This window comes from Nicotiana attenuata, chromosome 5 (genome assembly GCF_001879085.1).
Source record: "Nicotiana attenuata strain UT chromosome 5, NIATTr2, whole genome shotgun sequence".
NCBI lineage: Eukaryota > Viridiplantae > Streptophyta > Magnoliopsida > Solanales > Solanaceae > Nicotiana > Nicotiana attenuata.
Genome location: NC_031993.1, coordinates 8,919,072 through 8,933,753, shown reverse-complemented (window position 1 = coordinate 8,933,753; position 14,682 = coordinate 8,919,072). Strand labels below are relative to the sequence as shown.

Below are 14,682 nucleotides of genomic sequence, written 5' to 3'. Positions count from 1 at the left end.
GAGTGATACGCATATGTCTTGTTTGGATTGACCCACTGGGAAGAGTTTTCCATAGCAACAGCAGGAATGGGGGTGACATAACCGGCAGCCTTCAGTCTTTCATAGAGCTGATCAACGGGTTCGACAATAGGAGTGTATTGTCTGGGTGGTCTGCGGTCGAAATTTGGTCTGGGTTTCTGATAGTTTTGGTGGGCTGGTGATGGTGAGTGGTAATATGCAGGTTGTGTGTCATAAGTATGGTTGGTGGTGGCGGGTTGTTGGTATCTGGAAGGTGAAGGCTGATATGTGGGTGGTGGGGTTTGGTATATGAGAGGGGATTTTGGCCCTTGGGCTACCATCATGGCTCCTACTTCTCTCTTTTTGGATATACCCCTTGACTGCAAAGCTTTATTTGTAGCCTGTAATGCCTCAAAATTAGTTACCATCCCGCTCTTGATTCCTTCTTCAATCCTTTCCCCCAATTTGATGATGTCAGAAAACATGTGATTCTCAATAACCATTAACCTCTCATAGTAGTGTGGATCCTGGGCCCGAACAAAGAATTTGTTCATTTGCTCTTCCTCTAATGCCGGCATCACTTTAGCAGCTTCCGATCTCCACTGAGTAGCATACTCTCGAACTTAGGAGGTTTGTAACCCTCTGGCAATTCTATGTCCGGCTGAATGCACAGATCCTCATAGTTCAGTCCCTTAATACCTTTACCCCCTTCGACACCTTGGACTCGACTTGTGAGCTTTTTAAGTTCTTCTGCCATATTCTTGATGAACAGGTCTTTCTCGGCGGATTCAGGTATGTATAAGGTCTGTTGAGGAGTGTGGGGTAAGCTTTCCACATATATGTGGTTATTTTGATGGACTCCGGGGATTTGGGTATAGTGGTGGTCGTTGGTGTAGTTTTGAGGATCGGGAATAGGTTGTGGTGTGTTCTAAGGAGTGTGATAGGTAGTGGTTTGTGGATACTGAGTTGGTTGATGATGATGTTGTGGAGGAGTTAGTACCGGTGGAGGATTGGTATTTTGAGGCGGTGTGGCATATTGGTGAGGTGCGGGAGGATTTTGTGGATGCTAGTTCGGTGTATTTTGGGGAGGTGCTAGATTTTCGATGTTCTGTTGGTTGATGTCAGGGACGTTCAGGGTAAGGGAAAGGTTTGCCAAGTTGCGGACCTGCTCAATTTCTCCTTGTAACTCCAATATCTTTTGTTCCAATCGCAAAACCAAGTCATTTGGTATTGGAGTGCTTCGACCATCCGAAGTTTCAGCATTATCTTCATGTGTGGCGTTATCTTTCCTGATATTGCTTGTATCATCCATTCTGGCCTTTCCTTTGCTTTTAGGATCGTTTTGAGGAGGAGGAGGTGGAGGACCTCTTGATCTGGTATGATATGATGATGATGCCAGTATGCACAAACCAACTTTAGGGGATGGGAATAAACAATTCAAGAAAAGAAGAAAACAAAAGTTAAACGAGTTAGTGAGGAGTATTAAAAAATTGCTTGCAGTATTTAAACACATATTGCGGAATAAATTTGGATCCAAACTTGGGGACCTCATTGTGCCTGAGGTAGGCCTAAGCAACATATAGATTTGGAGAAAAACTGATGCAAATAACTTCATCATTTCATTAATGAAGAAATAAACCGACTCTCTAATAAAATGACAATAATAATAAAGAGTCACTAATGGCATGCGCCTTGTTACAACCAAAGCCTAAAACAAGTCTAAAAAGCAAGTAAAGCCTAATTTCTAATCTATTTGGTCCCAGAAGGACATTCTCCATGCTTGGCTTTCTTTGCTCCATTGATCAAGTTCCCCAGGTCGCGCATGTCCAGCAGCAGATATGCCCTTGCTAGGAGAGCTCCTTCGTTCCCATCCATATTTTGACAGCCCGTAACCCTGTTCCTCATCTTCCCTTCTAGCTCCATCAATCCCTGCTCTAAATACTCCAACCTCTCTGTTGATTTGGTGGCTATCTCCTTCCATTCGTTGATTGCTTCCATATCCGCTTTGTGCTGTTCCAAATGTCTGGCCTCAAATTCAAAAATCCTTTTGCGTAACCACCTATATTTTACTTGGGCCTTGGCAGCGTCGTCTATGACCCTATTCCCCAAATCAATCCATGGATTGACTTCTCCCGCTATGTCATCGACCAACCATGATGGATAAAAATGCACATGGCCAGCATAGTATCGATCTGGCTCGATGGTATCCTTCGCCACCATGACCTTTAGATGCCACATGTGCTACGCCTTGTACTTGAATGGAATAGCATCACCTTGGAAATCTGCTTTGTAGTGAACCATCTTGGAGACTCGGGTATGACTTGTTTCCTCCCAGCCTGTCTCATGACCCTAATAGGAGCATAGGGATAGATACCTCTCAACCCAATCAGCACAAAATGAGGACCATCGCTTGACCTGATGATAAACTCGCTGGTAGGGAACCACTCGAACATCCAATGGACCTTGTCGTCCGTCAAATTACTAAAGAATTGCACCCAACCACAGCATTTTCCGGTTGTGCAAACCTATCAGGGATGAAAGTCATTCTTTTTGGATGGTGAAAAGCTATGTGGTCATTCCATGGTCGCCGCAGAAATTCCTAACGGTACTGTTCTCTTTGAAGATGCTCTAATAACCATATTTTCAGTAACAAGTTGCAGCCCTCGAAATGTCTGAATCCTTTCTTGCAGCGATCCAAAGCTCGGTATATTTCTGCCATGATCATTTGGACGATAGTGTAGGTTTGTCCCTCAATTCCTTCCATTAGGTCCTTAGTAACCATAGCCAAATGGGTGTGAATCCTTTCTCCTTGCATTGGGAATACCACTATCCCTAAAAACCAGACAATGAACACGAAAACCTGACGATGGGTCCAACCCAACGAAGTAATAGCAAACTCATCATGGTAAAGGAGGTAGGATTTGCTATGTCCGTAACGTGCATAGAGGAAGTCGAACGGTATGTAAGACTTCTTTAAGCAGACTAACTCATCATTCTTTCTAAAACCCATCATTTTTAGAAACCCTCGGGAGGTGCGATTCTCAGGTACCAATAGACCAGGGCTATCCCAAGGAAGTCCAGCAAAGCCCCTTATTTCCTCTAGAAGGGGAGTCATCTCTATATCCCCGAAATGGAAAGCATCCCTCTTTTCATCCCAGAACATAGTAGCGGCCTCGATTAGTATATTGTTCGGTTGAATGTCTAGCAGAGAAGGTAGATTCCCAAGAACTCTTTTCACATGGTTTTTGTCACTTGGTGCATGATTTTCCCACCAATCCAGTAACAAAGGTGGGATATTTCGAACCATGTCGAACCTGGAGACCTCATGCCTCATTTCTGCAAAACAGATAAAATTAGCCCTTGCCCCCTCTAGATTCAGCTATTTTTATTGCCTATTGATTTCAATTATAAGCGTTTAAACCTATAGGCAGGTTATCTATGTGATTTTCTCGACAGTTGACAACAGAAATGCTCAGATTTAGTTACTCCTATAAGCATGCTTTCTAGTGGTACTTAGCAAGACACCATGTTGAATCCGGTTTTAATATTTGGCACAAGTGATAGTTATCCCTATAGGCATGTATTCTACTTTTGAAACTACCATTATAGACATGCATGTTAGCCAGGCGAGTGTGACAATTAATTAAAACCTGTAGCCATGATCTCTACCGAAGTAGATTTATATATGCTGCAAGTTGAACTTGATTATTGTACTTCCTATAGGCATGGTAGCTAATCATGCGAAGCAGAATAGACAGTACTTATTTGAGCCATAACGAAATCCCTATAGGCAGGTTATCTAACATGCGATGACAGACGTAAATATTTAGACAAGTTTTCAGCATACAATTTCTAAGCGTAAAGTAAAACCTATGAGCATGATATCTAATATATAATAGCAGAAAAACCTATAGGCATGTTATCTACCCATTTTATACAGAATATCAAATAAACCCATTTCCCAATTTTATTATAACCTCCAATTATCAATACAAATAATTATTATAAAACCGGAATCAAATGAATAAATTATAAAGTGTATAGACTATTGGAAGCCTGCAGCAGGGCCAAAAATATCTGGATAGGCCGGGCCCTTCAATCCACAATAACTCCAAAAACCCAGTGTTCATTGTGACCCCAGTGACTGATTCACCTTTGTTTCAAGGATAAGCAGACCAATCCAATTCTCTAGTGTGTCAGAGTTCCCAAGGGCTTCACGAACCCCGTGCAGTGCTCACATTAGAGTAGAAAGATCAGAACCAATTCAAGGAAAATTATGGACCAAATCCTGGTGTGTCAGAGTTCACAAATAAGGTAATAATCAATCAAGGAAAAAACCTAACATTTAATTAAAGAAAGAAAACTCAGAACATTATATAAGGTAAGCTAGAAGTAACACTATATGCACGCGTAAAACACAGGGATTTTAACACAGTAATTTAGGGAATCAAATAGCTCTGGGGAATCAAGGACTCTTAGGTTTAGGGTAAGTGAAGCAATTAATGGCAAGAGTCACAAATAGATAGACAGAATCAATGAAGAAGAATGAAATAAAGAACCGGAAGCCCTAACTTTTAGGGTAAGTAAAATTAGTCAGAAATAATCAAAGGAAAATCAAAATAAAATGCGCATAGACAGATATACAAACATTTAAAGAAAAAATGTTTAACAGAAATAAGAACCATAACAGATCTAAAAAGATCTGAGCCCTAATTTTAGGGCAAATAAAACAAAAATCACAACAAAATGCACATAGATAGATATACGGGAATATTAAACAAAATAAAAAAAACTATAACAGATCTTGAAAAGATCCGAACCCTAGATTTGGGGTAAATGAAGAATCGAACCAAATCTCAGAGATTCATACCATAAAGAGACGAAGAATGAACATCGATGAAAAAGGAGTGAAGGTTCGAACCAGATTTGGTCCGGAATGAGGGAAATCGGCTTGCTTGTTAGGCAAGCAATTATGTTATGCCATAAATGAATAGCCAATAGCGAGAAAGGATCAATAAGGTAAGAAAATCCCCGATTGATTCCATATCTGGTTGGAATCGAAAGGGACTAGGGGTGACGGCGCTAGAGTTTCAGAGGAGAGAAGAGGAGTGTTTGAGGGCGGCGGGTTTAGAAGAATGAGGGGTTAGGGTTAGGAGTGGTTAACTAAAAGTGAAGGATGAACGGGGGCCGTTGATCTTGAAAGATCAACGGCCAGGATTAAAAAGGGGATTTGGGTCGGGTATAGAAACGGGTCACCGGTTGAGTTATTGGGTTAGGATCATTTGGTTTGGGCTGGGATGTTGGGCTGGTGCATTACAGGTAATTGGGCTAGGGGTTGGTCCGATTTTAAAAAAAATGGGCTAGATTGTAAATACCCAATTTTAACAAATAAATAATTTATAAAGATGATAAATGAGTACCAAAAATATCCTTTGTGCACTCAAATGATTTTAAATTGTCATTTAACATTGTAAAAATATAGAAGATCATTTTCTACATAAGTAATGTAATTATACACTAATATGTGCTAGTATTGCAAAGATGTGCAATTTAGCCAAAAAAATACAAATGTTATTATGAAAAACGCACTAAAAATATTTAAACATTATGTTAGCATAAAATGGTAAATTTAGATGATTAAATCATCATAAAAATAATATGGAGGATAATTACTGGATATTTGTATAATAAGAAGGCAAGAATAAATTGATTTAAAGCCTTTAAAAATTATAGAAAAATTATGAAAAATACTTGTGCATGCTTGTAAATCCAATGACAATGCATGTACACTATTTCGAAAGTATATATGTAAATTTAAAAAATATGAGGGACAAATTGGGTATCAACACCCCACAAGGTTAGGCAAGATACTTACCTCGAACCAAGCTCAATCAATCAGTAAGAATGCTTCTTCCACGATTTTCCGACTCCGAATGGCCCAAATCTAGCCACAAACAATTGGATACAATCAACACGAGCTAAAGGAATCAATTCCATAAGAAAATACTAAGCTTTAAGTAAAAGTCAAAAAGTCAACACAAAAGCTGGGTCCTGGGCCCACGTCTCAGAATCGGGTAAAAGTCACGAAATCTGAATACCCATTCAACCACGAGTCCAACCATACCAAAATTAGCCAATTCCGATCACAACTCAACCTTCAAATTCCCAACTTACAGTTTATGAAGTTTCTACAAATTTTCCCAAATTTCCATCTCAAAGTACTAATTAAATGATGAAATCAGTCATATATTCATGTATATTAACCAAATCCGAGTTAGAATCACTTACCCGGATGAATTTCTTGAAAACCCCACGAAAAAATGTCTCAAATCGAGCTTCCAAAGTCCAAAAAAGAAATAAAATACCCTAAACCTCGGTTATATAGTACCCAATCTGACATCTCAATGTGCGGTCCGCAAAATTCCAAGTGCGGTCGCACATCCTAGCTTCTGCGGCCGCAGTTCAAAATTGTGCGGCCGCACTTTTGCAACTTGTGCATACCAAGCTTCAGTATTTTGGCCATAACTTTCTCTAAAAATGTTCAAATGATGATTTCTTTATCTTTCTGGGAACTAGACACAAAGGGATACAACTTTCGTTTTTGAATCATCTCCAAATTCCTTTTAGATCAAAAGATATAAGCTTCTGAAGTCGGACCAGCGAACCTGTGGAACCACCAGAAGTGCGGCCGCAGACAAAATTGTACGGTCCGCACTTTTTTGTCTGCTGCAGCACTTTTTCATCTGCTACAGCACTCAAAAATGTTCCTCAGCACATGGAATTGCGCGGTCCTCACTTCCAACGTTCCAGAACAACATCAGAGTGCTGAAATACCCGGACTCGCTCAAAACTCACCCCGAAAGACACCCGAGGCCCCCGGGACCTCAACCAAACATACCAACAAGTCCTAAAATACCATACAAACTTAGTCGAGCCTTCAAATCACATCAAACAACGCTAAAAATACGAATCACCCTCCAATCCAAACTTAATGAACTTGACGCTTCAAATTTCTACAACTAATGTCGAAACCTATCAAACCACGTCCGATTAACCCCAAATTTTTTACACAATCATGGACCTTTTCCAACTTCCAGAAATGGAATCTGACCCCGATATCACCAAAGTCAACTCTTGGTCAAGCCTCTCAACCTTCCAAAACATCAATTTTTCCAACTTTCGTTGAAATGCTTCAAATTACTCTACGGACCTCCAAATCCAAATCCGGACGCATGCCTATGTCCCAAATAACCATACGAAGCTGTTGAATTCATCCAAAACCCACTCTGGAGCCGTTCACACAAAGTCAAAATCCCGGTCAACTCTCACCGCTTAAGCTTCCAAAACTGGAATCCTTCTTCCAATTTGACTCTGAATCATCCGGTAACTGAACTCGACCACGCACGCAAGTCATAACACATAATACGAAGCTGCTTAAGACCCTATGCCGCTGAACGGATCTTAAATTCCCAAAACGACCAGGCGGGACGTTACATCCTGCCCCTCTTAAACAAACGTTCGTCCTCGAATGTGCCAAGAATTGCCTCAAAAAGGTCATCAATTCATTGAATGCACACATCCAACATACACCCGCGGGTGACCCCTCGTCACCCCAATCCATATGATCCTGACGACACCATCTCAACAGTAATTTACCCCTTCCACTAACACCAAAAATCCTTAGAGTCAAAATTCTCACCTTCCGTTCATCTCCAAAAAAATTCGATTCTTACATTCACACCCTTATCAGTATCAACCAGCTGCAACAACTTATGCCTACTCCCACAAGGTACAACCACACAACGTGACTCACCACACATAGTCCCATAATAACATTTCTGATCACAATAGCTGCCCAAAATCAAATCCAGCACCGGCAATTAGCCTCATATTCGTTAGAACTCTGTTTCAAACCTCCACAACACTGACAGCGATGCAAGGAACACGAATACCTCATAACTATATACCCAAATCAACAAGTCACAACTAAAACCACCGGGCACACACCCTGCAAGCTAAGACTCAAGAAGCACGGAACGAAAATGACTGAATATGTAAGGAGAAACATATAAGAGAATTACCAAACAAGCCCAACAGGCACAACTCTCTATCGGTACTATTCTACGAATCAATTTACAAGGAAAAATCAAAGTATATGAACAATTCACAAGGATCTCATCTTGATATAACTTCCACCGCGATACACAGCCCGGTTCAAACACATCAAATCACATAAAATCGCGAGGGTCATACTCTCAACTCTGAATCACAAGTAGAATATACATCAAACCAGGTGAAACCTTCCACAAGATCAATTCCATCACAAATTACAACAAGTACTATCTCCCACACCGGTGGATCATAAAAATCACAGCTCGTAACCAATATACTCAGGAATCACATCAAGCCTACTGTAATGGACAACAGGAATTCACTACTAGTCTCGTAACTCTTAATAACGAATAGAATCAAATGATGGACACGGGATACCACTCATAGAATCTCCCAACAAGGGCAAACACATAAATAGAATACTGAGTCATGAACTCACCCATAGGTAGAGCAACAAATAGGGGAACTCGCCCCGATAAGCAAAACTGTAACAAAATACGAATGGTGATCCTCTATAATAAACCGAAAGCATACTTGTATGACATCATCTGGCGCAGTGGCTTGATAGTAGGCTATATTTATGCAATTTAGATATTATTTACACTTTAATTTAGCCGCGCTTTATTGATATTTGAATGCTAAAAGATAACAAATTGCTCTAATTAAGAATTTTATGCTTTGTAGCAGCCACTCCAAGCTATGAGGAAACTAAAGAGTGTTTTGGAGTCAATATGGAGCGTGGAAGTCCAATCAGAGGTTAGCACGGTCGAAAAGGAGAAAGAAAAGCAAGTGGCAAATTCCCATCCAGGTGCGCGGTCGCGGATTGACCGCGCATTGGCCTCGCACTGAAGGCAGAACACTAGTGAAATCCGCAGCCAGATCCGCGGTCAAATTCGCGGCCGCGGATGGGCTGGCGGAGACCAATAACCCAGGGTCAATTATGTAATTTCCAAGGAGACTAACCTAAACCTATAAGAAGCCTAATTTGCCCAGAAAAAGGGGGATAGCTCTTTTTAGAGAGATTTTGGAGGCAAGAACACCAGAGGAAGACAGAGAATTTCCCTAAAATATTTCTTCTTCTTCTTAATTCCATTGTTGATCATGACTTTCTATAGTGAATTTTTATCTATTATTATGAGTAGCTAAACCCGTCATCTAGGGTTGATGTAACCAATTATTGGATGAGGTCTTGACTCTGTTTGATATAATTAAGCCATTTTTACTCTATGATTGTTCAACTACGTGTTGTCCTGTGATTAATTGAAAGGGCCCTTGATTAATCGTGTCTAGTTTTCTTGTGTTGCTTGAGAAATAACACTTGGTTAGATTGTTGTTGAACAACACCACCTTCGGGTAAGTTAAGAGATTAATTACTTGAATTTAAAAGCACGGTTAGAGATAACGAAGCTTTGGTGGGATAATTCTGAGTTGCATAAATTGTTAACCAGAGTAGTTCGAGAGAATGCTTCTAGTAAATTATCATAATTGATTGAGAGATAATTGCGGTAGCCCAAAACTCATACTCCTCATAGAGTGTTACGGCGAGATTATAGCAAACGTGTCAGGAATTAATCCAACAATTGGGGAAATCAATAGACCTAGACCCTTTTACCATTGAATTCAACATTATTCTTGATTATTGCTAGTTTTATAGTCATTTTTCCTTAGTTGACTAAATTCTACTCATTATCCATTAAAAATCTTGCATTCGGGAATTGTTTGAGCTTATCATTAGCAGTATTAAAAGTTATAGTAAATAGGTTAGTTCCTTGTGGGATTCGACTACGGACTTGAACTGGATTATATTTGCAGCTACCGCTTAGTCCTTTTTACAAGACATAGTTAGGCATGATCAAATTTGGCGTCGTTGCCGGGGAGCTAACGGTGTTATTTATTACAACTTGGAAGAACTGCTAGGATTATTAGTAGATCAATTTTCTGTGGTGTTAAACATATTTCCATTGAAATTCTCAAGTTTGAACTCTTCTGTGACTTAGGTGCATGCCTAGAAGCTCCTTGAGAATTGGAGAACTTTTTGAAGGACTCTTAGATCCTGAAAAAGCATTCAGGGCATTGAATCGGACTAACAAGAAGGGCAAACAGCTAAAACAAAATGACTAACTCGAAATTGAAATGGACGATGCTGAGAACATCAATGGGAACAATAGAAATGATCGAGTTGACCCAAACATCAGAGTGGTAGCACCTCTTGTGCCGGAAGCTGCTCTTTATGATTGGCGCAACCAACTGCTGATAACCTGGCCACAGCAATTGTAGTCCCTCATATACAAGCGGAGACATTTCAGATTACCAACAACATGCTGCACTTGCTGCAAAATAAGGGGTTGTTCTCCGGGTCATACATCGAAGACCCACAACAACATCTGAAGAACTTTCTATCAATTTGTGTCACTCAAAGACAGCCGAATGTGACTCTTGAAGCAATCAAATTATTATTGTTCCCATTCTCAGTGATTGGGGAGGCTCAAACTTGGTTGAATTCGCTCCCAATAAACTCCATTGCTACTTGGGAGGAACTAGTCAAGCAGTTCTTAAACAAGTTCTATCCACCCAACAAAACCGCGAGGCAAATTGATGAGATATTGCAATTCAGGCAGAAACCGACTGAGACTTTGCAAGAAACCTGGGAGAGGTTTAAGGGTATGTTGGTGAAATGTCCGCACCATGGCATTTCGAATCAGATGCTGGGACAGAGATTCCATATGGGTTTGATTGACGGTCTGGAGGCCAATGTAGATGCTTCTGTCGGTGGTGCATTCTTGAGCAAACATTCACAGAGTGTAAGATTCTTCTTGACAAGATGTCTCAAAATTCAGGCTGGATAACGAGAGACACAACACTCACTCCAATAGTGCATTCTATCGCTCTTGAGCCAAACAATACAAATGCAGAAAACATAGCCACTCTCATGTCCCAGATGAGCTTACTGACTAAGAAAATTGATGAGATGGGTACGAAATAGGTGCACATTGTTGATACCACAAATGGAGGATTATGCACTCCTTGCATAAACCAGCCATATGTGTGCTCGTGGAGAGGAGAGAATGACAACTAGGGCTTCAGAGAAGACATGAATTATGTCAATAATTTCGGAGGTCAGAGGCAAGGTGGACAGCAATGGGGACCAATATCAAACCAGCAGTACAGACCACACCAGCCACAACACAACCTCAATCCAGGAGGAGCATGACCACAAGGCCAAGTCGTGCCTTATCAAAGGCAGCAGGCTATAATCAGCAGCACCAGCAACAGTTGGCATACCAACCACCTTATCAACAGCAGGACAGTAACATGATCGAAATCAGGGGCATGCTGCAACAACTCATTGGGACAAATGGAAAGATGCAAGATAAGTTAGCTCCACATGATTCAGCAATCAAAGGCATTGAAACTCAAATGGGACAACTATCTATGGCCTTGAACAATCGCCCACAAGGAACATTGCCTGCAGATACAAATATCCAAAGGAGGAGAACCCAAATCAGCTAATGGCAGTGAGTCTCAGGAATGGAAGAGATTTAGACAGGGAGCAAGAAGTTGATCAATCTAGGAGAGAGACAATGCCAACTACTCCAGTTACATTAGAGACAGATGGGTCAGCAGAGCTCACCGATGTTATAATTGAACAGGCACAGGTTGACAAAGGTAAGGAGAAGGAAGCTGAACAACTCCCAGAACAGGTGGTAGAAAAATCTTCCAGCAAAGAAAAGACACAAAGCAGTGGGCAGAGGTTGACTCCTGCACCATTACCTCAGAGGTTGGCAAAGCAAAAGAAAGATGATCAATAAAGGAAATTCATGGAAATGCTCAGACAAATTCAATTGAATATTCCACTGATGGATGCTTTGAGGGAAATGCCAGGGTATGCAAAAATGATAAAGGACCTGATGTCGCAAAAAATTGACTTCCAGGACCTGTCCACTGTAACTCTGACGCAGACCTGCAGTGCGGTAGTGACAAGACCTATGGCTCAAAAGGTGTCTGATCCAGGTAGTTTTGCTATCCCATGCACTATTAGGAGTTATGTTTTCACTAAAGCATTGTGTGACTTGGGAGCCAGTATAAACTTGACGCCCTTGGCAATCTATACAAAATTGGGCATTGGTAGAGCTAGACTGACCTCAATGTTGCTGCAACTGGCTGATCGCACAGTCAAAAGACCGACAGGATTTCTTGATGATGTGCTTGTTCAAGTGGGAAAGTTTGTATTCCCTGCAGACTTCGTCATTCTTGACTGTCAACGGGATGAAGAGATACCAATCATTTTGGGAAGGCATTTTTAGCCACTGGGAGAGCATTGATTGATTGTGAGACTGGAGAGTTGAAAGTGAGGTTGAACAATGAAGAAATAATATTCAACGTTCAATAATCCATGAGGAGACCCAGCGAATTTGCAAATTGCTCGCTAGTGGAGGCCGTGGATGTAATACTGCAAGAGGAGGATGAGACCCTTAATGTCAGGGATCCGCTAGAAGCCTGTTTGATGAACTTGGAAGAGATGGATGGTGAAGGGTGAAGGAGTGGGTCATGGCCCTCGAGGGTCAAGGGTTTTGGAAAAGGGAACCCCAGTTCGAACCCCTACGCTTAGAAGAGAGAGCAACACCTCCTGCAAAACCATTGATAGAGGAGCCACCACAGTTGGACCTGAAACCGTTTTCAGATCACCTCAGGTACACTTTCTTAGGGCCTAATTCTACTTCACCTATTATTATATCATCTTTTGCTAGCTTTGTAGGTAGAGCAACTCTTACAGGTGTTACAAGAATGTAAGACTGTCATTGGTTGGACCATGGCAGACATAAAGGGTATCAGCCCAGCCTTTTGCATGCATAAGATTCTCTTGTAAGAGGGGCACAAACCTTCCAGAGAACATCAACGACGACTGAACCCGAATATGAAAGAGGTGGTGAAGAAGGAAGTGATCAAGTAGCTAGATGCGGGTCTCATCTTCCCCATCTCTGACAGCAACTGAGTTAGCCCTGTTTAGTGTGTGCCGAAGAAAGGAGGAATGATTTTCGTACAAAATGAGAATAACGAGTTGATCTCGACTCGTACAGTCACGGGGTAGCGGATTTCCATGGATTATCGGAAAATGAACACAGCCACTTGGAAGGACCGTTTTCCCTTGCCATTCATCGACCAAATGTTGGACAAGTTGGCTGGGCGGTCTAACTTCTGTTTCTTGGATGGATATTCGGGGTATAATCAGATCTCCATAGCCCTTGAAGACAGAGAGAAAACATCCTTCACCTGTCCGTGTGGCATCTTTGCCTTTCGGAGAATGCCTTTTGGACTTTGCAATGCACCAGCTATATTCCAGCGGTATATGTAGCTATTTTCACGGATATGGTTGAAGACATTATGGAGGTACATATGGATAATTTCTCTGTGGTGGGGGATTCATTCGAAGACTGTCTTCACAATTTAATAAGAGTGCTCAGAAGATATGTGGAGACAAATTTAGTGCTGAATTGGGAAAAGTGCCATTTTATGGTACAAGAAGGGATAGTGTTGGGGCATCGAGTGTCCAGTAAAGGAATTGAGGTCGACCATGCTAAGGTTGACGTGATTGAAAAGTTTCCACCGCCCACTTCGGTCAAGGCGTTGAGAAGTTTCCTTGGGCACGTCGGGTTCTATAGGCAATTCATAAAAGGTTTCTCTAAGATTGCTAACCCTTTATGTAAACTCCTTGAAAAGGATTAGCCCTTTGTGTTTTCTAATGATTGCAGGTTGGCATTTTAGGAGCTGAAGAAGAGACTTGTGACTGCACCCATTATTGTTGCACCCAACTGGGAGCAACCGTTCGAGCTCATGTGTGACGCAAGTGACTATGCTAAAGGAGCAGTCTTGGGGCAGCAAAAGGACAAGTTGATGCACCCAAATTTACTATGCAAGCGGAACGCTAAGCGGTGCACAGCTCAATTACACCGTGACAGAAAAAGAAGTTGTTGTCTGTAGTTTTTGCATTCGACAAATTTAGGTCGTACTTGATTGGATCAAAAGTTATTATTTATACTGACCATGCAGCAATTAGGTACTTGATAGCAAAGAAGGAGTCAAAGCCATACTTGATCCGTTGGGTTCTTCTGCTATAAGAATTCGATCTAGAGATCCGTGATAGAAAAGGGACAGAGAACCAAGTAACAGACCACCTCTCAAGGTTGGAAAGAGCTGAAAAGAAGGAAGGGGTTGATGATATCACAGAGACATTCCGGATGAATAGTTACTAGCAGTGACAATAAAGGAGACGCAATGGTATGCTGGTATTGCTAATTATTTAGCAAGCGGTATTGTACCTTATGAACTCTCTTCAATTCAAAAGAAAAAGTTCTTTCTCGATTGTCGGTCTTATTGTTGGGATGGACCTCTACTTTTTAAAATATGCGTAGATAACATGATCCGGAGGTATATCCCCGAGAAAGATCAACATTCTGTTTTGCAGGCTTGCCTTGCTTCATCATATGGTGAACACTTTGGAGGAAGTCGGACAACGGCTAAGGTGTTGGAATCAGGTTTGTATTGGCCAACTCTGTTCGAGGATGCCCATGCTTG

The 14,682-nt window shown here is 41.3% G+C and overlaps 1 protein-coding gene across 1 annotated transcript; it reads left to right on the top strand.

Annotated features, from left to right (window-relative positions):
• LOC109225943 lies at positions 11,985 to 12,646 on the top strand. Its single transcript, XM_019390751.1, has 2 exons — positions 11,985 to 12,403; positions 12,511 to 12,646. The coding sequence occupies exons 1-2, from the start codon at positions 11,985 to 11,987 to the stop codon at positions 12,644 to 12,646; spliced, it is 555 nt and encodes a 184-aa protein (XP_019246296.1).

Excerpts from the sequence above, each read along its gene's own strand:
- LOC109225943 (XM_019390751.1), top strand. The coding sequence starts at position 11,985 with ATGCCAGGGTATGCAAAAATGATAAAGGACCTGATGTCGCAAAAAATT. Across the intron at positions 12,404-12,510 it reads ATACCAATCATTTTGGGAAG|ACCCAGCGAATTTGCAAATT; the intron begins GCATTTTTAGCC and ends ATCCATGAGGAG.